Source organism: Rhinichthys klamathensis, unplaced genomic scaffold, assembly GCF_029890125.1.
Source record: "Rhinichthys klamathensis goyatoka isolate OS25496 unplaced genomic scaffold, OSU_Roscu_1.1 h1tg000036l_1, whole genome shotgun sequence".
In the NCBI taxonomy this organism is placed as follows: domain Eukaryota; kingdom Metazoa; phylum Chordata; class Actinopteri; order Cypriniformes; family Leuciscidae; genus Rhinichthys; species Rhinichthys klamathensis.
Genome location: NW_026606584.1, coordinates 7892117 through 7914520, shown reverse-complemented (window position 1 = coordinate 7914520; position 22404 = coordinate 7892117). Strand labels below are relative to the sequence as shown.

The window sequence follows — 22404 nt, the reverse complement described above, 5'->3', positions numbered from 1 at the left end:
AAATAATAAACTCATTGAATTTAATTTAATATTTTTTTCAAAATAGTTAAATAAAATAGTTAAATAGTTCCAACAGATTTTGCTGTGGTACCAAAATTGGTACAGAGAACCGTACAATTTTAATGGTATTGGTACCGACTACTGGAATTTTGGTATCCTGACAACCCTATTTCCTACACAAGCAAAAAACAAAACAAAAACAAAAAAAAAACTACTTTTAGGATCGCTCAGTGCAGGGTTTCTCTCACCAGTAGGATTCCAAGTGATTACAATACATTTTGGGAGAGAAAAATGTCACTCCACCTAACTCACACAATCGACTCCTGGTGATATGCAAAGCTGGATACTTTGACTTCGTTTGGAAATATTTTTGTTGGCAGAGAAAGAATATACAAACTAATGTGCAAAATGGTGAAATGTGAGTGAAGCAATATTAATATGAACTTCTTGTTTATATAATTGTTGTATAAAAGAAGGACATAGGCGTACAACAGTAGAAACTGGAAATACCATGGTACAAATATATGACACAGACATTCAGAACCATAAAATATATTAGTACCTAAAAAAAGAGAATTGGCTTGACTATGCAAATCTTGTACCTGAAAATGATGCACATAAAAAAAATATTTGAGGTAATAATGACTTCAGAGTGATTACAGAGTGAAAGGTAAGTAAGAACACGGGGCAGTTACTATAAAACAGTGAACAATTAAAAGGCAAGCTTCTCTAGTTTATCTCATGAATGATGTGGTAAGTGTCAGTAAAGTGTGCTGGAAGCTGCTGCTCACCTTTATTGAGCATAATCAGTGGTGTGTGTTAACAGCAGAATCTCTAAGTGAGAGGCAGTAAAGCTCAGGCTGTAAACCCTCATCTCAATCCAAATTACAAGTCAGTTTTTATTTCTGCATCTATGTGAAACGGGTTCGAGGGTAAATAGAACCAAAATAAAGAGGGTTTTATTTTTCTTTTGTCTATTAGATTGTGATTATATTTGCTATCCCTATAAACCCTCTTCATCAGACCACCCCAAAGGTAGCTTGTGCTTTTAATTTAATTGTAAAACATTTTTTTTTATATAAGCAATGCATATAACGTATTTGTTTAAATATTTAAAAAGTTTTCTTATGGGAGAGTGCATCTTAAGGTCAAGAGCATTGGAAGTCCTTAAATGGATATGGTTTGGGTGTGTACTATTCCAATTACAAACTGTGTTAACACAGCCCCTCATTTAGTATTCCAGATACATCAAAATTAGAGGGTAAGAACCAATTTATATGTGTACGCAGACTACGCACCTGTTCCGGAAGAAATTTTCGGTGAGAACCTTTTCTGAACACGGACACCAAGAACATTGGCATGCAATTATTAGTGAACATGACCTGTTGTTGAGTGATACTGCACAGCTTTCCACTGAACCCATCCATAAAAGATGCCAAAAGGCTAAGAAAAGTCATAAAAACATTTTCTATCCACTGCAAAGTGTCTTTATTGGAGCAGTCTCATTCGACAAGAATGACGTTTCCCTCAGTGTCTTGAGTGTCATCATTTCTCAGTCCTGCTCTTCTCACACTCACAATAACCCGTCTGGAACATTTCAGCAGGCTTAGCCCTGCATAAATCGTCCTGTTTATGCCTTATCTGTCAGTAAACAGGTCCAGATTGGAGCTTAGCCCTGGGTTTGCTCAGAGATATGAGCTAATGTCCATGCTCTGCTCTCGGGAGTCTGACTCCGTCTGAGTCTTCGTTCAGGCCCAAAGGATCACTGAAAGACCCTGTGAGGTAACCTGACGAATTCAGAAATGTCCTACAGAGTTGCTGAGTCTTACACAACCCAACCAAATATCACACCACCAAGCCAAACCAAAATGTTTTATCTACTTCTGCAAGAACAGCTTGACATCTGGCATTTGCTGATCCAAGGGTTTGAAAAATTGGGTTATGAAATTTTACACCCCACTGCTGCCATGGTTTTCGCACTGGTTTTGTAATGGTACCTACGTTTATGCCTCATCCAAAGGTGGCAACATATTTATGCACCATTTCCATCACACCTGTGCTCTCCTAATATGTCCGATTAACATCTGTCCTCCAACTAGTAAACTACATGCATATTTCACTGGATTTCCTGCACCTTCTGCCTTTCAGCATCTACATATTACAACCATATGTTAAGGGGGAAAAAGGAGACGGCATGCCAAATGGTTTATATCAATTATAAGCACACACTAATCTCCAAAACGTTCACAATGAAACACCCTCTACTTGAGAAAGCACAAATATCTGTAGGAGATGATGAAGTGCTCAAAACAGGCGTGAGAGAGGAGGAAAGAGATGCGACGTGAGCTCCTGAGATGGGGGGAAACAAACGTGCCATGACGTGCTGAAGAGATGAAGGCAGTAAATAAATTTGTCGGTGATTTGTTCTGCTTACTCCAGAAAGCTAATCAAATTCCTGGCAACGTTCCATGGTCGTTTTCCTGTGAGCTGTAGAGAGAGACTGTCATGGAACAAACAACACCATCTGTCTGCAAGCGCCACAGAAGAGCGTTCCTGTAGATCAACTTCCATCGCAAAACCAATACTGGTCCCGCAATGGTTTCAATTAAAAATCAGAGGGAGAGGGAGACTGTTTTTGCTAACCTCCCAAGGCAATAAAAATCAGGAAAACAGCCACTTGGCAAATACAGAAAGAGCAACAAATTTACAACAGCCAAACTTTTTTTTAAATGTTGCACCATCAATTATTTCAGAAACGCTCGCCAGATCGAAAACAGTCCCCAAAAACACAGACCCTGCTGAAGATCACAGATTAGACCAGAACGAATGTGCAGGCTGGTTAGTTCTGGTTTGGTGCTGGTCTAGTTTGTGGATCATAAAAGTTACCAGAAAAACTTTCTTTTTGATGAAGCAACTTTCTGGTGACCAAAGAAAAAGCTAAGCAGTGCGATGAAGACACAAATATCCCATGCTGGTCACAAACAAAGTTCAACATATGCCAACTATTCTGGTCTTCTTCAGACCTCTCTTGACAAAAGCAATTTTTGAGATCATTTTGAGATATACAAGTATCTACCCATAGCCCCCTTCAGACTGTGGTGGAAGATTGGCAATGGCTTCACAGGGATTGTGTTTTACAATGAGATGTTTGGATTTCAGGGCTTTTGTTTTAGGGCGGTTGGTGAAGGCAGCCAACACCAGCTTTCTGCTCAGACTCCAGGACTCCCATCTGCCTCTTTGGACCTCCAAGTGCTGGAACCAGGAAACAAGGGTTGGCAGGGCTAATCCACAGACAACCAGCCTTATAAAGGAGCCATTACTCAACTCAAAAAATATAGGGCCAACATTGAGGGACTGAGATGTAGAAATTTGCTTCCAGGGTCAATGACAAATAACAGTGTCCAAAATAAAGAAATGGAAAAAATATTTCAAAACGTAGTTTAAAATGGATGAACCAAGTTCTTAGATATTATATTTTTTCATGTTGGTTTTGAAAAAAGGTGTCTGCCATTTTCATCAAAAGTGTACATGTAATGTGATGTGGTGTAACCATCAAGTAAAGAGTAATAATATATTTTCTTTAAAATATATATTTTTTAACTATCCTTTTTTTCTCTAATAATTAATAAAAACACGATGCTAACCTTAATGTGTTTTATTATTATTATTATTATTATACTAGGACAGCTGAAACAGAATGTTTAACTTTATTCTGTGAAAAGAATATCAAAATTAATTTGACAATTTAGAAATTTAAAACATGTTCACCATAGAACAGGTTTATGGAAGTCATTGTATGAATGCACTTTTTATGATCTTTCTTTAAATAAATGAACAGATCTAGCCAAAAAGAAAAGAAAAAGAGCATCATGTCATTGACCCTAGAGTAGTTGGGTTAAACTAGCTGGGTTAATTTGTGCCTAGACATGAGCAGATGTAAACCCTCTGCTTCCTCTCCAACATGTTTGTAAGTTTTAAACAAAATTGCACATGACTTGGCTACGATGCTACTTAAGCCATCTGCTCCAGCTATGTGCTGGAACTGAGATCAGTTCACGGAGCATTGAGCCGGAAATAGTTCTGCATTGAACAGGGTGTGTGTGAGAGTTGCGCTACGAAAGGATGAATTCTGTCAGTGTGTCAGGATGCCTGGTAAGGAGGTTCTTGTAGTAAAAAAAAGAAAATAATAATAAAAAAGTGTGAGCTCATTGGCTTGGCTGATCTCACACTAACTGTGAAGGCTGTATGTGTATTCAGATGATGTCATCATTAGACATGGGCTAATAAAATCAAAGCCAAGAGCAAAAGGAAGGAAGATGTGAAGTGAGGGGTGAAGGTACGTGTTGACAGCTCAACAATGGGATCATGTCTCTGTTTTTTCACAGTCCTGACTCATTATTGAGATGTTCCAGTGGAGTAAAATTCCCATTTGCATCAAAAGGGCCAACAGATTACATCATCAGCTCACACAAGGCACCAGCATTTATGTGCTATCAGTCGAAACGAATGGTCAGTTGGCTTTTCAATATGGCTGATGTTGATGCTAATCCAGTATGTAGAGTGCAGGGTGGCCAATATAATAAATATATAAATAGACACTCTGTTTTTTTTACAATAGATGTACATCAACTTTATATGAAGAGTTTGGTTCCAAAACGCAATAAATCCATTTAGATTAATTTGAGTAAAAGTGTGTTTTCTTTACCAAGAAAGTGGAAAGATGAAAACCACTATTTTCTGTTTCAAACTTTCACATAGCATTTGTAGGTCATAATAACAAAAAAAAATTAAAATCCAGGTTTTGATTTTCAAAGACTTATTATAAAAACGGATTATTTTTTTCCCCAAAATGCAAAATGCAATTAATCCATTGAATCAATATAAAAGTTTTTTTTTTCATATTGAAACTGTTGAAAATACACAACAACGTAAGTTTATTAGTAGAATATTTTTATTAAGAACTGTAAAGAAGATTGAAAACATTTTTCCTCCTCCCGAGTGCCTCATCTTCTTAATCTCCTCACGTAAATGATTCGATTTCGATGCCTTATGTTTCTTACAACCACAGGTTCATCAATGCCATCAAAATTATTCATTTTTTTTGTTTGTTTGTTGATCGAAAAGTACAAAATAGATAAGAAAAACTAGGAAGCCGGGTGTATAAGGCGCTGCCGTTACTGTTTACATTGCGTGGAATGGTGCGTTGTGATTGGTTGAGAGCGGATATATCGCATTCTGCAGAGAAGGGAGACTGGCGTTTGTCGCGGTTTGGAAAGAAAGGGAGAAAGCATGACAGAATAACACGGCGGATATCGCATTTTACTTAAAATTAAACATTGACTTTTCAATACCAACCAGATACAATACCGATTTTTGTAGTAACAAATTTTTTTTAGAAATGGCGTTTATCGCGTTTTGGAACCAAACTCTTCATATTTATAACAATATAAAACTATGTACAATGATATTTTTCAGTACTGAATAAGACATTTATAACATAATCCCTTCTCACTGAGCTCATTGAATCTACTAACGAAACGTGATGTTGCCCTAAAAACAACCAAAATGAGGTATGCCTTATTTAGGCAGCCCACTAGGTTTTGGAGTCTTCATTTAGCCTGAATCTTGTCTGTAACAACATTCATTCAATATAAATGTTGTGTTGTGTAGACGCCCATTTTCTCCATATTATATTTTTTCGCCTAACGCTTTCAGTTCTGTGATAAGTGGTCCAGCTGTGAAAGGGCCATGCAATAGGGCCATTTCAATTGACAGGAAGATTGACCAATCATATCGACCCTCTAAATAGGTGGGGCTTGTTATCACTTTGGCGAATCCGAAATCGCCCCCTATACGGGGATAGCCATTTGTAGTGGTGTCCGAAACCATAGTGGACGATATTAAGTGTTCTCATTCAATCCCACATTGCACTTGCACTGTGTTACAGTTACCAACTCAGCGACCATTATGCACATTTGCTGTAATTCTGCATAATAGTAAAATTGATCATAATCATAAGAATATTACTGTCTGTTACATTCATTTAACGGCTGCTGTGAAAATGCAATGATCGCTGTTCACTGTCTATGATGCAGAGGTTTCTGTCGCTAATTTTTTCTTTGGTCTTGGTATGGTCATGATGTTTCGGCTTGCATTAAATTTCGTTGGTTTTGTGTGTCATACGTTTTTCAACCAGTTGTCACCATATTCCTCTGAAATGCTCACACCGGTTGTGTGATAATACAATTATTTGTAATAAGGATTTGGGGATAATGAGGATTTATTACTTTTTTTATTTTGGTGATAACTCTCAAACTCACTATGCGGATTGCTTGTTGCATTTTTTTTTATCAAATTTAACTTATACAGTACTATTAGAAGAAGACACGGTAAGCTAGGCTGAATTTAGGTTGAGTTTACTGTTCCCATTGAGGGAAGAGGTGAGAGGGCCAAGGTTCAAGAGTCAGGGTTCACTACTGAAATTTTAGTCACTCAGCTTTCATTTATCAAGTCAATCATATTGGTTGTGAGCACTTTGAGTCTTTGTCTTGACCTAACTGTAGCTACCTGCTAAAGTATCAGCCATAAACACAATGTTTACCCTTTCTCGTAAGGGAACATTACAAGAAAGGGTAAACATTGTGTTTATGACAGGTACTTAGGTAGCTCTGCCAAAAGCATAAACATGCTCTTTATTAGCACTGCATACGAAGCTAGACATTTAAAAGAGTGTTGACTTGCTAATAAACATCCAAGGATGACCTCAGCACATTCTCCACTGAAATACATTTTGGCCATATAGTCATCTGCATGAAATTACATGAAGCTGACATGAGAATACATCCTGTCTCTCTCTACAGGACATAACTCAATTTGCGGTCTAGCACAATATTACATTTTTCTCATCCATAATCTCCAAAGTATCTGTAACCCGAGCCTTGGTTACAAACCAAAAAAACATGGTTCGCTGTGGTTCGGTTTCATTCTGTGCTCATTTTGTGCCATGCAACAAGTGAAATGTGTTGACGGGCAGTTTTACAGAATAAATAGTCCCTTCCCACAGCCAGGTGATGAATGACAACTACAGCGTTCTGAATTCTGGAGGAAAGACCAAATCTAACATGGTAAAAGTGGACTGACTCACACAAAGGGAATGTAGGGTGTAGTAGAGTTAGACATCTCTCTGTGGCCACTAAAGGAGTTATGAAGATATTATTATGCTTGTATTAGTATGCATGTTAGAGAAAGTCCCTCACATAGACAAAGAAATAAAGCATGTATTTTATTTGCACATACAGAGTCTCTGTACATCCGAATGTACAGCACAAGCAGGAGAGCAGAACTTATCTACACACATGGAAATAATAGTGGCTCTCAGCACTACATTCCTCTGGAATGCTATGGTTTTAAAACCCATTTGAAAATGATTATTGCATAGAACCGCTAGCTACATAAAAGTATTTACAGTGTAAATAAGGCAGGAAGAGTGTGACAGAGTTAAACCAGTGAGGCTTCTTGCTCTCATTTCATTGGGATTTTCTCATGCGATAGGGACATAATGGGAAATTAACACCCGCTACCAGCCAAATTTGGGTATTTTGGTGCATAGTTTATTTACCAGCAACTGTGGTGGGCGACTTGTCTCGGATTGGACTTTACAGGGAATTCTTAGTAACAACGGCATGCACATGTACGTTTCTAAGAGCAGAATTGTGTATTATATGTTATTTAAATGTATCTCAGGTCCATGTAAAAGAACACTAATATGCCCCATCCCATGTTCACTTTATATGCGTAATTCCAAATAATTTTGTTCGCTATGGCTAATTCACACTACACCACAAGGCACTGATCCAACAAAATCCAACAAATGCGTCTGTTGGTGCAGTGTGAATAAGCCTTTTTATATATATATATATATATATATATATATATATATATATATGTTCAAACTAGTAAATTAACAACACTCGCAAAACATTATTGGTTGCAGGCAGCCAGAGATAACAGCAGTGCCGTTATTGATCACGTTAATCTTATTAGATTTTCAAATAGTGAGAGACCACAAACATTTTTTTGTGATTTAACACGCGATGTGACGAAGACAGCACACCACACACTAACAGATTCTATTCACAAACAACCAGACAGTGTCCCGACAGTGAACATGGGAAATCTCGCAAAATCTCTCACGGTCAAACGTGACTTTAGAGTAAACAAACATGGCGGACAAGGGGAAAAAAGAAATGGGACTGCTTTTTACAGAAAATTCGGGTTTGGATGAAGTCGTGTTATGCTTCCGTCTTCCGTCAGCTTGCCTTCTGATATTGTTTCATTCCACGTGACAATCTACAGAGTGCATGTGCGTTTGTCCTCAGGGTTCCCCCTACACAACAGGATTTCTGATCGTAAACATTCGACATTATGGATATTTCCGGTTTGAGATCGGTGCGGCCCTGACGTTCTTCCGAGCAGATTCAATCATTCTTAACACACCTCACACCACAGGAAAATCTGATGAGATAATCTGTAGAACCATCAAGATAATCGGGACTTTACCTAGGATTGTCGGAAGAGGAGAATTGAGCCCAAAATCAGCATGATAATCTTGTAATAGTTGGGTGCCTTAAAACTTAAATCTATAAAAAATATATAAATATTAGATGACAATTTTAACTCAAATGACCTAAAAAAAATCTGAAATGTTAACTGAAATAAAATAAGTTGCAGACTAGAATTACGAAAACTAAACCGGACATAAAAATAAGAAAAATAATAATAATAACAATGACAAAATTACTCAAACTAAAACTAACATGAAAAATAAGCTAATTAAACCTATGAATAAAATTCTACAATAGTATATAAATAATATGAAATTAACACTGAATAAGAGAAGAACATCCTATCGCTGAAAAAAAACATTATCAAAGTCCACTTCCCATTCAATGCTAAATGAACTATTTCAATAGCAATGCTTATGATCAGAGATCCTTCCCAGGCCAGCCCACTTTCATTTTCTCATTAAGCATGACTAAATGTGGTTGGCTATTCAGTGGGTGGCTTTCTTTACTTAACCCCACACACACACACACACCCAACCCCACGGTACTCCAGCTCTCCTCTGAGCTCCCTCAGCGCAAAGAGGAACTCCCTGGATCTTGTCATCTTGTTATTTTGGGGCTAAGAGGAGTGAAGTAACTCTGCTCTGTTTCACAGGATGGCTGGAAAACAATAATGTTGTCAGGGAGAATCGTTATTGAATCGCTGATCTCATTTGGTCCTTCATTTATTTGTGAGTAATGTTGCTTCGAACACAAAGGCGTTTCAATGATTTCCATGAATAAACAACTCCATGACAACCAAAAGATAGATTCTTTTTAGATTCTGAATACTTATTCTTTTAGTATTCAGTAAATACTAAAGAGTTTGGATTTGAAATAGGTGTGTAGAGATGGATTCTGATTATGTTCCAGGCGAGATGTTTTGAAAGCACACAAAAAGAAATGAAAAATCTCAAAGGAGATCTTTTTAGTATCTCAATAGTTTGTCCTATAGTGGATAACAATGGGCCTCATTCATCAAACTCTATTGTATAAATCATTTTTAAGAGCATTCTAAGGTACAATGTCTTATGCAGTGATATAGATATAAGGGGAATGATATATATATATATACACACACATATATATATATATATATATATATATATATATATATATATATATATATATTCCCCATATATACATATGGGGAAAATGAAAAAAACTTCATTTAGATTTATGCCATAGATGTTGTGATTTAATGAGTGTTAATTAAAGTCACAATGTAACAAAAATAGTGACAGGTCATTTATTCTGTATTGTGAAGTACAACCGAGTAAAACGGATTATAAAAAAAGAAAACAATTGTTGGTTCTATTAATCTATTAATCGGTTGTTGAATGGACAGAGGCAGATCTGAATGTGACATTGCAGTCAACTGTTAGTAAGAGGCAGAGTTTAAGAGGACTAAATGATTGAATGATTGGACAGGAATTCTGCCACACGTCACTAGAAAGAAGTCTGTAGTTTCACTGGAAGATCGGGTTATGACATTTCGATAAAAAATGACGAGGTCAATATACACTCACCGGCCACTTTATTAGGTACACCTGTCCAACTGCTCGTTAACACTTAATTTCTAAGCAGCCAATCACATGGCGGCAACTCAGTGCATTTAGGCATGTAGACATGGTCAAGACAATCTCCTGCAGTTCAAACCAAGCATCAGTATGGGGAAGAAAGTTGATTTGAGTGACTTTGAACGTGGCATGATTGTTGGTGCCAGAAGGGCTGGTCTGAGTATTTCAGAAACTGCTAATCTACTGGGATTTTCACGCACAACCATCTCTAGGGTTTACAGAGAATGGTCCGAAAAAGAAAAAACATCCAGTGAGCGGCAGTTCTGTGGGCGGAAATGCCTTGTTGATGCCAGAGGTCAGAGGAGAATGGCCAGACTGGTTCGAGCTGATAGAAGGGCAACAGTGACTGAAATAACCACTCGTTACAACCGAGGTATGCAGCAAAGCATTTGTGAAGCCACAACACGCACAACCTTGAGGCGGATGGGCTACAACAGCAGAAGACTCCACCGGGTACCACTCATCTCCACTACAAATAGGAAAAAGAGGCTACAATTTGCAAGAGCTCACCAAAATTGAACAGTTGAAGACTGGAAAAATTTTGCCTGGTCTGATGAGTCTCGATTTCTGTTGAGACATTCAGATGTTAGAGTCAGAATTTGGCGTAAACAGAATGAGAACATGGAACCATCATGCCTTGTTACCACTGTGCAGGCTGGTGGTGGTGGTGTAATGGTGTGGGGGATGTTTTCCTGGCACACTTTAGGCCCCTTAGTGCCAATTGGGCATCGTTTAAATGCCACGGCCTACCTGAGCATTGTTTCTGACCATGTCCATCCCTTTATGGCCACCATGTACCCATCCTCTGATGGCTACTTCCACCATGTCACAAAGCTCTAATCATTTCAAATTGGTTTCTTGAACATGACAATGAGTTCACTGTACTAACATGGCCTCCACAGTCACCAGATCTCAACCCAATAGAGCATCTTTGGGATGTGGTGGAACGGGAGATTCGCATCATGGATGTGCAGCCGACAAATCTGCGGCAACTGTGTGATGCCATCATGTCAATATGGACCAAACTCCCTGAGGAATGCTTCCAGCACCTTGTTGAATCTATGCCACGAAGAATTGAGGCAGTTCTGAAGGCAAAAGGGGGTCCAACCCGTTACTAGCATGGGGTACCTAATAAAGTGGCCGGTGAGTGTATATATTTTTTTTAAACGAAACATGCATGGATGAATTGTTCACAAAAAGATCATCAAGATTCATATAGAAGATACTGTATGGTGAAATTGTATTTCATGTCAACTTTAATATAAAAAAGGTGGATGACTATACAGTACTATGTTCAGTCCGGTAATAACATCCAGATATTTGAGCGTTTTATAATTTGTTTATGTTTCAGAACATGCACTGTAATTGGTTACTTAGTAATATTAATTTACCAGCATCTCACATTAAATCATTGTTGATAATAAAATCAGAAGCATGATTAGTGAGGGAAAATTCAATCCATACCAATCAGAATGCATCCAATCTGATTCCAGATTCTGAAAGTACTGTTTATATGAACCCTAAACGACGCAATCTAATTACACTGTGTTCAGAACGCCACCACTATATTGTCACCGGAGCTACCGCAAGTATAATTGTCATTTTTGCCTTGATGACATTATGCCAGCATTCTTTAGATACATGTCAAAAGAGCTTTTTAGCATAAATCAAGTAAACATTCAGTCTACAATGTGCAGTTTGTAAGTTAAACATTAAACATATTCAAGCATTTACATGTTTATTACAGGATTGAACTCAATCGGATCGATTGAAGTGTTTACATGAAGGCTTTTCAGTTCTATTGAGCCATCAATTCGATTATAAACAGATTACTTGGGTGCATGTAAACATTGAGGGGACACATCCATTCCCAAAACTATACAGATGGGTTCCCAAAAAAAATTGTTCAACTTGTGTTTCATAAATGAGGCTCTCCTGCCGCTCAGATTTTTCTACTAAAAGCGTCCAGTCGTCTCACACATGTCTCCTCTAGAGTTTCAGTAGAGATCTCTGCAGACTTTTAAATTTGCCAAGATATAAAATTCTGCAAATCCAATGTCAGAGACCTCAACATGAACAATTCTCATTAAAGTTTTCCCAGACCAAATAATCTGAGCCATGCTATACACATTAATAATTACTCTACGTCAACAATTGTCCCATTTGTGTCAATTTTTTCAAATAAAAGGTTTATGCATATCTGAGAACTCTAAGTCTCATGAGCTATAAAGAGCACCCACTGAGCAATAAGTGTTTCTGCGGCAAAAGCGATGGTTAAAGCAGTGGGAAACAGAGCGTCTCGACACCAAACATCCTTTAGGCAGCGTGGTCAACATCCACAGCAGTCAATATAAACCTGTGAGCCTGTGCCAGATGCAATTACACAAGCCTCTGTCTGAAAGATGGTTGTGTTGGCATGGGGTGTGTTTACGTGTGTATATGTGTGTGTGTGAGCGTGTTTGTGTTTCCTCTGGGTACACACACCTGAATGCATCTTTGAGCGACTAAGACCTCTGCTGACAGGAGAGTGGAGAAGTTTGTTTGAGGAAGGTAAGACGAGCCAAAGAGAGTGTAAATGAATTGTGTGTTTAAAGATGCTTGTTGATTTGGAATGAATGAGAATCTGAATATTCTTTACTGAGAAAATGTAGATGGAGTTGGCTCAGAAGCAGTGCTGGGGAGGAAGGAGAGAGAGACACGGCGGTGATAGAGAGATGGGTTGAGAGTCATAAAGCAGCTCAGACTCACATGGAAGATGCGTTTAACTCCTGAGACCAGTTTCTCTGTCCGAAGCTTCCAGAGGACGGGCTGAGGGGAGTTCAGCACAAAGACCAGTGGTTTTTGGTGCATTTGCAGGGACTGGATGGGCCGCAGATGTAACGCCACCTGAACACAGCAAAGAAATGGGTCAAATGAGAGCGAGAGAGAAGGGAAAAGACATGAAATGCATAGAGTGCTGAAGACAATGAAGACAGGAAGGACACATGGAGCTCTGAACTGTATAAATTCCACAGAGCTTGTTTTTCAGCCTTTTTAAAGTACAACATTTTGGTTCAGTTGGTCAACATTTGATCTACAACAATTTTAGGGAATTCAGTGACACTTTTTAATATTCAACATTTGTGAAATGAAAATTGTATATATCATTTTGAAAAACTGCAAACATAAGTCATCATCTTTTGCAATCAGTAAAATGTTGTTACTTTTTATTTGATCTTTATACTGTGACATTTTTAGAAAACAATTAATGAAAATGATTTTTTGAAATTGAAACAAAAAATATATATTTTTATAAATCAACATGCATTTCTAAAAACATGCATTTAAAACTAGATTTTTAAAATATTTTTTTTTTATTTTCTTCATCTGGTCACTCTCATTTGTCATTGACTCGCAAACACGGAGTTCACCTTTGCTCTTGGGTCACATTGAAGCCTACATCTCAAATAATATTTTAAGCACAACTAATGCTGCTTATTTTTATTTATGGGATTATCCTATGGCTATAAAAATCATGCTAGCAAAGCTTTTATTTATATCATAAATAAAATCCTGCTACAACAGTTGAAACTGAAATCCTCCCCTCGACTCTATTTGCATTTACGGTGACCCCACGTGAGCTTGCGGGCCCAATAATGAGAACCTCACTGTCATAAAAACCGATCATTTATCCAAACGTCTCTCCTGTCCTCTTTTCTCTTTCTATTCCATCCCTTCCTCAGTTGCATTCTGTTGTTATTGCAGTAATGTTAGTGCCAAAAACATGACTACAGAAGCACTGTGGACGCCTGTTACTCCTTATCAGAGTGTGTGCTATTTATGTCTCCACCCCACTGATAATCTCACAGCGACTGAGAAAGCCGTGTTTTTCTTTAGAAGGCCACAATATGTGGCCACACTGGTATTTGAACTTTCACACACAAGCTCTTTTGTCAAAAAAAAAAAAAAAATGGTGATAGTAATGGAGCAAGAGTAGAGGGAAATATAGAGCTACACAGCATGGATCGGTCGATTAATGAGGTTGAAGAGTTTATATAGATTTGTTTTTTATTTTTGGTTTTAGCTTTACTTTCAGCTTATTTACACAAGTTATAAAATGGTACAGATATTTAGCCTATTTATTAGTTGAATATCTGCCAGTAACATGACTTAATGGCTACACAATCACAGACTGGGTTATTTTTAAATGCTGGCGTATGAATGCAGATTAAGGCTTTTAAGATGCATTTGAAATAATTATTAGTCTTATTAGTGGGTGAATATAAATATATAATTGCATTTCCCAACATACAGAGAAAAAAAGAGACAAAGAAAGCTGTGGATTTGGATTCTGTCATTTCAAATATTCAGAAATCTGTTTCAGATTCTGAGGCATTTAGCCGGTGTTTTGTTGCATTATACCCGGTCTCACAGCTTCTGACGGGGCCCAGTGGGCCAAATATAACCTGCTGATTTAGGTCCTGCAGTGGGGTCGAAACCAAACTCCATTCCAGACATGGTTTGATTAACTACCTCTCAACACTGACCTGACAAACAAGCACTGCCTCATCACCTTTAGAGGTTTATTACTCACCCTCTTCATCCTTCAGGCACTGACCGATTACCTACACTTGAATTCGCAATCTTTCAAAATATATTTTTTTTTAAATGTCGGTTTGTTCCTCACACAAAGCTTTAATACTGCTTCAAAAGACCATAATTTTGAGAATTTATGATGTTTTGTGTTCTTTGGAAGCTTGGAAGTTGCATTAATTGTATTTGCATGGAACGAGTGAACAGTACATTCTTCAATATTTCTCCTGGAATTACATGATGCAGGTAAACGAGTAAATGATGACATACTTTATTATCATTATTATTATTTTGAGGTGAACCATTATTTTAAACTCTGAGGTGACCATGTATATTTCATATAGTTTGAAACAGTTTTTTTTGTGGTCAACAAAGTCATGTAGTCAAAATGTCAAATTGTAGAATCCTTTATATTTATGTATGGAATTAAAATATGGTGAGTATGGTGATAGATTTTTTTATTTTGGAGTGAACCATTCTTTCAAACTCTCAAAGGACATCCAGGATATTTTTAATATAGTTTGAAATAGTTCCTTTCACATTTGGCCCTTTCTCAGGCTAATACTATTACACACTTGAGAACATATTCCCACGACTACATCAGAACAGCCAGTGTCAAATTATTGACTTAACAAATTAGTAAGTTAAGCAATCAGACACTGTAAACTTAATTTGGAAATGATATTATCTTAGATCCAGTCAAACACATCTTCAAAGACGTTGCTTTGATGCAGTTACTTAGTGTGTAAGATAAGGAAAAGTTCGATTGAACTGCATATGAAAACTTTATTAATTAATTTATTATTATTTTTTACTGAAACATTGAATCATTTTATTTTTACCCTTGAGTGCAACATTCAGACCCAGAAGGTCATGTCCAACCAAACCATTTCTTATAACTTAGATTTATGTTAATGGCGGATAACCAAACTTCTTGTTGAAATACCTTATGACCCCATTTACTTACTGTACATTATTCAGGGTAACTCAGGGTAGCTCAAACGACATGCCCTAAATGAGACACTTGATGCGGACTTATGACTTTCTCTTGTGTGCATCTATCCACAAGATCACAGGCTGTCACATTTTCATATTATGGTGCTCAATAGCGCGCTCTATGTAGCCACAATGTGCTCTTGACCCGCCTTTCGCAAAACTACAATACCAAATTGTAAACTTGATATAGTAATTTACTGTACATTACTGTGTATGACTCTGGGCAACGGAGACCTTGGGCCCTATTTTAACGATCTGAAACGCAAGTATCAAGCGCGAAGCGCAAGTAACTTTGTGGGCGGGTCTTGGGCGCTGTTGCTATTTTACCGGCGGGATAAATGACTCTTGCCCCCGACGCAAGTTTAAAAGGGGTTGGTCTGAAATAGCTTCATTATTCATAGGTGTGGTTTGGGCGTAATTTGAAATAAATCAATCAGAGCGTCATCCAACATACCCTTTAAGAGCAGGTGCGCATGTTGCATGGCGGATTGTTATTATTATGGCGGATTTACCAGGCGGATCACAGCCGAGGAGACCGACGTTCTTGTCAGGACAGTGAAAGACAGAGAAGTTATGTTGTATTGTCACACTACTGCAAGGATGAAGACACAGAGAATGACGTTAACAGGTTTTATTTTAGACACTGTATGCAACTCCTGAATACAGGAAGAGCTTCGAGATCCACACAGGGGAACACAGGAGAAAACTTGAACTTGATGCCTTCTAGTCGATACTGGGAATAGCTGACCACTGGAGTCCTGGTTAGAGATCCGAGAATCACACTGGAGAACACAGAGAGGCGGTTTGGAGAATCCCGGCGAATCACCGCACACAGAGGCTGCTTGGAATATACACACACACTGAGAGGTTAGTGTAGAAGGACAATACTTGCTTAGATATACGGAGATTTCTGGAACCAGACTGAAAAGTAAGGACCCGGAGAGTCACTGGTTTCAAAAGACGAGACCTGACAGTGAGCTGTAAACTGACTGGGGTTTATATGCAGAGTTGGAGTGGTAAGTGAAGTGATGAAGGTACAGGTGTGGTAAATCAGAACTCTGGTGATTGCGATCGAGACCAGGTGTGTTGGGTTGAAGCTGGCTGGGGTGTGTCGTTGGGTGAATCCGTGACAGTACCCCCCCCTCCACGGCCAGCTCCTGAGGGCCGTAGACCCCGACGACGAGGGCGACCCCGTGGACGGGGGGCTGGACGATCCGGGTGGTCACGGTGGAAGTCCTGGAGAAGTATGGGGTCCAAGATGTCGTCTCGATGGACCCAACAGCGTTCCTCAGGTCCAAACCCCTCCCAGTCCACGAGGTACTGCAGCTGACCCCCCCGTCGTCGGGAATCCAAGATGGTGCGGACCTGGTATACGGCTTCGTCTGTGGGGTCCACCGGAGGAGGAGGGGGCACTTCGCCAGCTTCGGCTTCTGTGGAAGGGGAAGAGAGAGGTGCAGTGTAAGGTTTTAACAAGGAAACATGGAAGGTGGGTGCAATCCGGTAGTGACGGGGTAGTGCAAGTCGATACGTGACTTCATTGACCTGCCTCAGCACCGCAAATGGACCTATGAACCTGGGACTCAGTTTACGGGAGGGCAGTCGGAGGCGGATATCCCTGGTGGAGAGCCACACCAGCTGGCCAGGAGTGTAGTGGGGTGTGGGTCTTCGACGTACATCGGCCTGTTGTTGGAACCTCCGTACTGCCCCTTGAAGATGGACATGGGCTGAGTCCCAGACCCTCTCACTCTCGGTGAACCAGTGTTGGACCGCAGGAACGTCCGATGGTTCGCCTGTCCATGGGAACAGAGGTGGTTGGTATCCCAGAACGCACTGGAACGGCGTCAAGCCTGTAGATGTTTGGCGTAGAGAGTTCTGGGCATACTCTGCCCATGGGAGGTACTGATCCCAGCGGTCCTGTGCGTCATGACAATAGGTTCTCAGGTATCTCCCGATCTCCTGGATCTTACGCTCCGCTTGGCCGTTGGATTGAGGGTGGTACCCCGAAGTCAGGCTGACCGATACTCCTAGAAGCTTGAAGAACGATTTCCAGACTCTTGATATGAACTGTGGTCCCCGATCCGATACTATATCTTCTGGGATTCCGAAGTGGCGGAAAATCTCGGTGAATAACATCTCTGCTGTCTTGAAGGCTGTGGGAAGTCCGGAGAGGGGAATCAATTTACAGGACTTGGAAAATCTGTCAACGACCACTAGAATGCAGGTCTTGGAGTTGGATGATGGTAGATCGGTAACAAAATCCACGGCGAGATGGGACCAGGGTTTATTCGGAATTGGTAGAGGCATAAGCTTCCCTTCTGGGAGACGTCGAGGTACCTTGGCCATAGCACAAGCAGTGCACCCCTGCACGTAACGGGAGGTATCTTGGGCCATGCCGGGCCACCAGTAGCGTTGTTGGAGAAGTGAGAGGGTTTGTTGGTTGCCTGGGTGTCCAGAGCCCGGAGAAGTATGCACAGATTCTATGAGGGAAAGGCGGAAGTTGGTAGGTACGAAAGTCTTCCCCTCAGGACCCCCCGGCGGAGGAGGTTCGGCAAGGGTGGCGTCGGCAATGAGTTCATCGATGTTCCACTGGATGGGACTGACAAACATGGCTGGAGGGAGTATGGTTTCGTTGATTTCAGGAGAGGTTTCGGATTGATGAAGGCGTGATAAAGCATCTGCTTTGAGATTCTTGGAACCCGGGCGGTAGGTAACTGTGAAATTAAAGCGTGTGAAAAAGAGAGCCCATCGAGCCTGGCGAGGATTTAATCTTTTGGCCTCCCGGAGATACTCAAGGTTGCGGTGGTCTGTAATTACTTGGAATGGATGGTTGGCTCCCTCCAGCCAGTGTCTCCACTCCTCTAACGCTAATTTAATGGCCAAGAGTTCTCGATTACCGACATCATAATTCTGTTCCGCCGGGGACATCTTGCGTGAAAAGAAGGCGCATGGATGGAGTCGTGGAGGGGTCCCCTGCCGCTGTGAAAGAACAGCTCCAACTCCGTTGGTGGACGCATCCACTTCCACTATGAACGGGAGATCAGGATTGGGATGACTCAGAGTAGGAGCAGAACAGAAGGATTTCTTCAAATTCTCAAAGGCCTCGGAAGCTTCAGCAGACCAGGTTAACTGTTTGGTACCCTTCTTTACCATGGATGTTACTGGAGCGCAGATCTTACAGTAATCGCGGATGAACCGGCGATAAAAATTGGCAAAGCCAAGAAAACGTTGCAGCTCCTTCAGGGTCTGGGGTTTAGGCCAGTTGATCACCGCTTCTACCTTATTCTGATCCATAGAAATGCCGTCTGGTTGAATCACGTACCCCAGGAAGTGCATGGATTCTTGATGGAACTCGCATTTTTCTAACTTCAGGTACAGTTGGTACTCATGGAGGCGTTTAAGGACTTGCTTCACCTGTAGTACATGTTCATCGAGGTTGGAGGAGTAGATTAGGATGTCATCAATGTAGATGACCACAAACCGATGGAGCATATCTCGGAATATCTCGTTCATAAAGCCCTGGAAGACTGCTGGACTATTCGACAGCCTGAACGGCATAACCCGATATTCCTAGTGCCCAGCAGGAGTGATAAAGGCAGTCTTCCACTCATCGCCTTCACGTACACGAACCAGGTTGTAAGCACTTCTCAAATCGAGTTTGGTGAAGACCCGAGCTGAACGGAGCTGTTCGAGAGCCGAAGGTACCAAGGGCAATGGATATCTGAACTTGACGGTAGAAGCATTAAGGATGCGGTAATCAATGCATGGGCGAAGTTCTCCGTCCTTTTTCCCGACGAAGAAGAAGCTTGAGGCGGCAGGGGACGTAGAAGGACGAATGTATCCTTGGCGTAAGGCTTCCTCCACATACTCCTCCATGGCCTTCTGCTCCGGGATGGACAACGGGTAGATCTTCCCATGCGGTAGAGTGGCCCCAGGCAGCAGGTCAATAGCACAGTCCCATGGCCTGTGAGGTGGTAGTGTGGTGGCGAGTTGTTTACTAAACACGTCCTGGAATGCCCGGTATTCAGGAGGAATCTGGTGAGAAGAATCTGTGACTGGACTTTCGACGGAGGTTGAACCCAGGACTGCAGTGACAGCGGATATGGTGGCAGTGGATTGTTTCTTGACAGGACGTAGACAATGCATTTTACAGTGATCACTCCAACAACGTACTTCTCCAGAAGTCCAGCAGATGTCAGGCGAGTGTTGATTAAGCCACGGGCGTCCCAGGACGATATCTGCTGTGGAGCCCTCCAGTACCAGTAAAGAGCATCTTTCTTGGTGTAGACAACCGATGGAAAGGTGTATTTCGGGACTGCAGTACTGAATACTTCTCTTACAAAGGGGTTTTCCAAGGATGGAGTGTATACTCAGTGGTTGATTTAATCGTCGACGGGGAGTTTGCAAACGGTTGAGTAGTGAAGCTGAAATGAAGTTCCCCGCCGCGCCGGAGTCAATCAGTGCTTTCGCTGGAATAGAGTGTTTCAAATATGTTATTAAGACCGGAGTTTGTTTTAGGTTTAACACTGGAAATGGTAGATCTACCGTACTCACCGCCGAACGGCTGGGACGGACGGGACATTCGACACGATAATGTCCAGAGGCACCACAGTAGAGACATAGGTTATTGGTTTGACGTCGGTTACGTTCAGATGCAGTTAAACGACCTGTATCGACTTCCATGGGCTCAGGTACTGGAGGGCTTATGGACGAGGAGATCTGAGGAGGACGTGCAGAGGAATTAAACAAACATGCAGTGTAATGTTGGGCTATAAGGATCGAGCGTTGGATGAGTTTTTCAATCCCGATGGTGTCATCATAGATGGCCAATTGTAGCCCGACATCTGAGTTGAGTCCTTGACGATAAGCGGTCATCAAAGCGATTTCGTTCCATCCGCTGCTTGCTGCGATCGTCCGAAACTTCAAAGCGTAATCTGAAACAGAGGAGGTGCCTTGTCGTAGGCGAAACAGCTGATCATGAACGGAGATGGCACTAGAAGTTTGAGCGAATACAGTGCGAAAATGTTCAAAGAATCCATTTAAAGACTGTAATGCGGGTGCATTCGATTCCCAGAGAGCTTGAGCCCAGTTTAATGCTCGACCCGAGAGCAGAGAAATTATAAAAGCAATTTTGGCTCTTTCAGAAATAAACTGAACAGCGTTTACCTCCATGTAGAGTTTGCATTGTAGTAGAAATCCATTGCACTCTTCCTCGCCTGAATATGACGCTGGTTTGGCCATGGGACTTACTGAGGCAGGTCGGTAGTTCTGAAGAGCGTGACGGAATTCCGTGAGGGATTCTTGAAGCGATTGTTGCGGTGCGACGGCTGCATTAACAGCGGCATCCATAAACGGCTGGGGTGCGGCGGCAGCGTGTGCGGCGGCGCCCCGAGGGGTTTCGGTGGATGCAGCGGGGATCTCAGAAGCTGAGGAAGCTTGCATGGTGTGTGGTCAGGTCTTCTGTCACACTACTGCAAGGATGAAGACACAGAGGATGACGTTAACAGGTTTTATTTTAGACACTGTATGCAACTCCTGAATACAGGAAGAGCTTCGAGATCCACACAGGGGAACACAGGAGAAAACTTGAACTTGATGCCTTCTAGTCGATACTGGGAATAGCTGACCACTGGAGTCCTGGTTAGAGATCCGAGAATCACACTGGAGAACACAGAGAGGCGGTTTGGAGAATCCCGGCGAATCACCGCACACAGAGGCTGCTTGGAATATACACACACACTGAGAGGTTAGTGTAGAAGGACAATACTTGCTTAGATATACGGAGATTTCTGGAACCAGACTGAAAAGTAAGGACCCGGAGAGTCACTGGTTTCAAAAGACGAGACCTGACAGTGAGCTGTAAACTGACTGGGGTTTATATGCAGAGTTGGAGTGGTAAGTGAAGTGATGAAGGTGCAGGTGTGGTAAATCAGAACTCTGGTGATTGCGATCGAGACCAGGTGTGTTGGGTTGAAGCTGGCTGGGGTGTGTCGTTGGGTGAATCCGTGACATGTATAGGGATGGGAATTATATTATTATTTTTTTTGGTTCTTGACGGACAAACTAATTTGTCAGATGTCCTTATATACATATATGTGTCTTGCCACTATTGGGCAAACAGGTCTGATCCGTCATTACTACAATTAGCCTGAAAAATGTGGGTAAATGTGTAAGCTAGATTTAGGCCTACATTTTTTTCATGGACACCACAATGATTTCCCTCATGTGTTAATATTTTCCCTTGTTATAATGTATGATTTGCAAAAATAAAAACTGCTGCATCTGTGTTGATGAGAATCAAAGTGTATGCGCGTTGTGCACCCGCTACATTATGGCCAAGCATGCGCGATTAAAATAGCATTATGAACAACGCGCAACTCGCCACTGACTTTAGACTAGGTTTTTTCTGGTCAGTGGCGGAATTGTTTTCTGGAACTGCAAAATAGCACTAGGGGATGTTTGCGCCGAAACACGCCTCCTTTTTGCGCTGACCCGCCCACGGAGCGCAAGTTCATTTCCTAGTTTACCGACGTGCGTCTGTGGAGGGAAAAGCCCGCTTTGCGCGGGTGCAAAATAGGAATGATACATGCGTCAGTGTACAAAGACATTTGCGCCGGGTGCAAGATAGGGCCCCTTATCTGCATGGTAGAATGGAC

At 41.0% G+C, this 22404-nt stretch overlaps 1 protein-coding gene across 1 annotated transcript in view; it reads right to left on the bottom strand.

The window, feature by feature from the left end:
* The window catches only part of tgfbr3 (transforming growth factor, beta receptor III), a 122193-nt gene that overhangs the window by 38201 nt on the left and 61588 nt on the right, over positions 1–22404 (bottom strand). The window contains exon 4 of the mRNA XM_056246239.1: positions 12932–13069. Coding sequence (XP_056102214.1) covers positions 12932–13069 — 138 coding nt within the window. The remainder of the gene's footprint in view (positions 1–12931; positions 13070–22404) is intronic.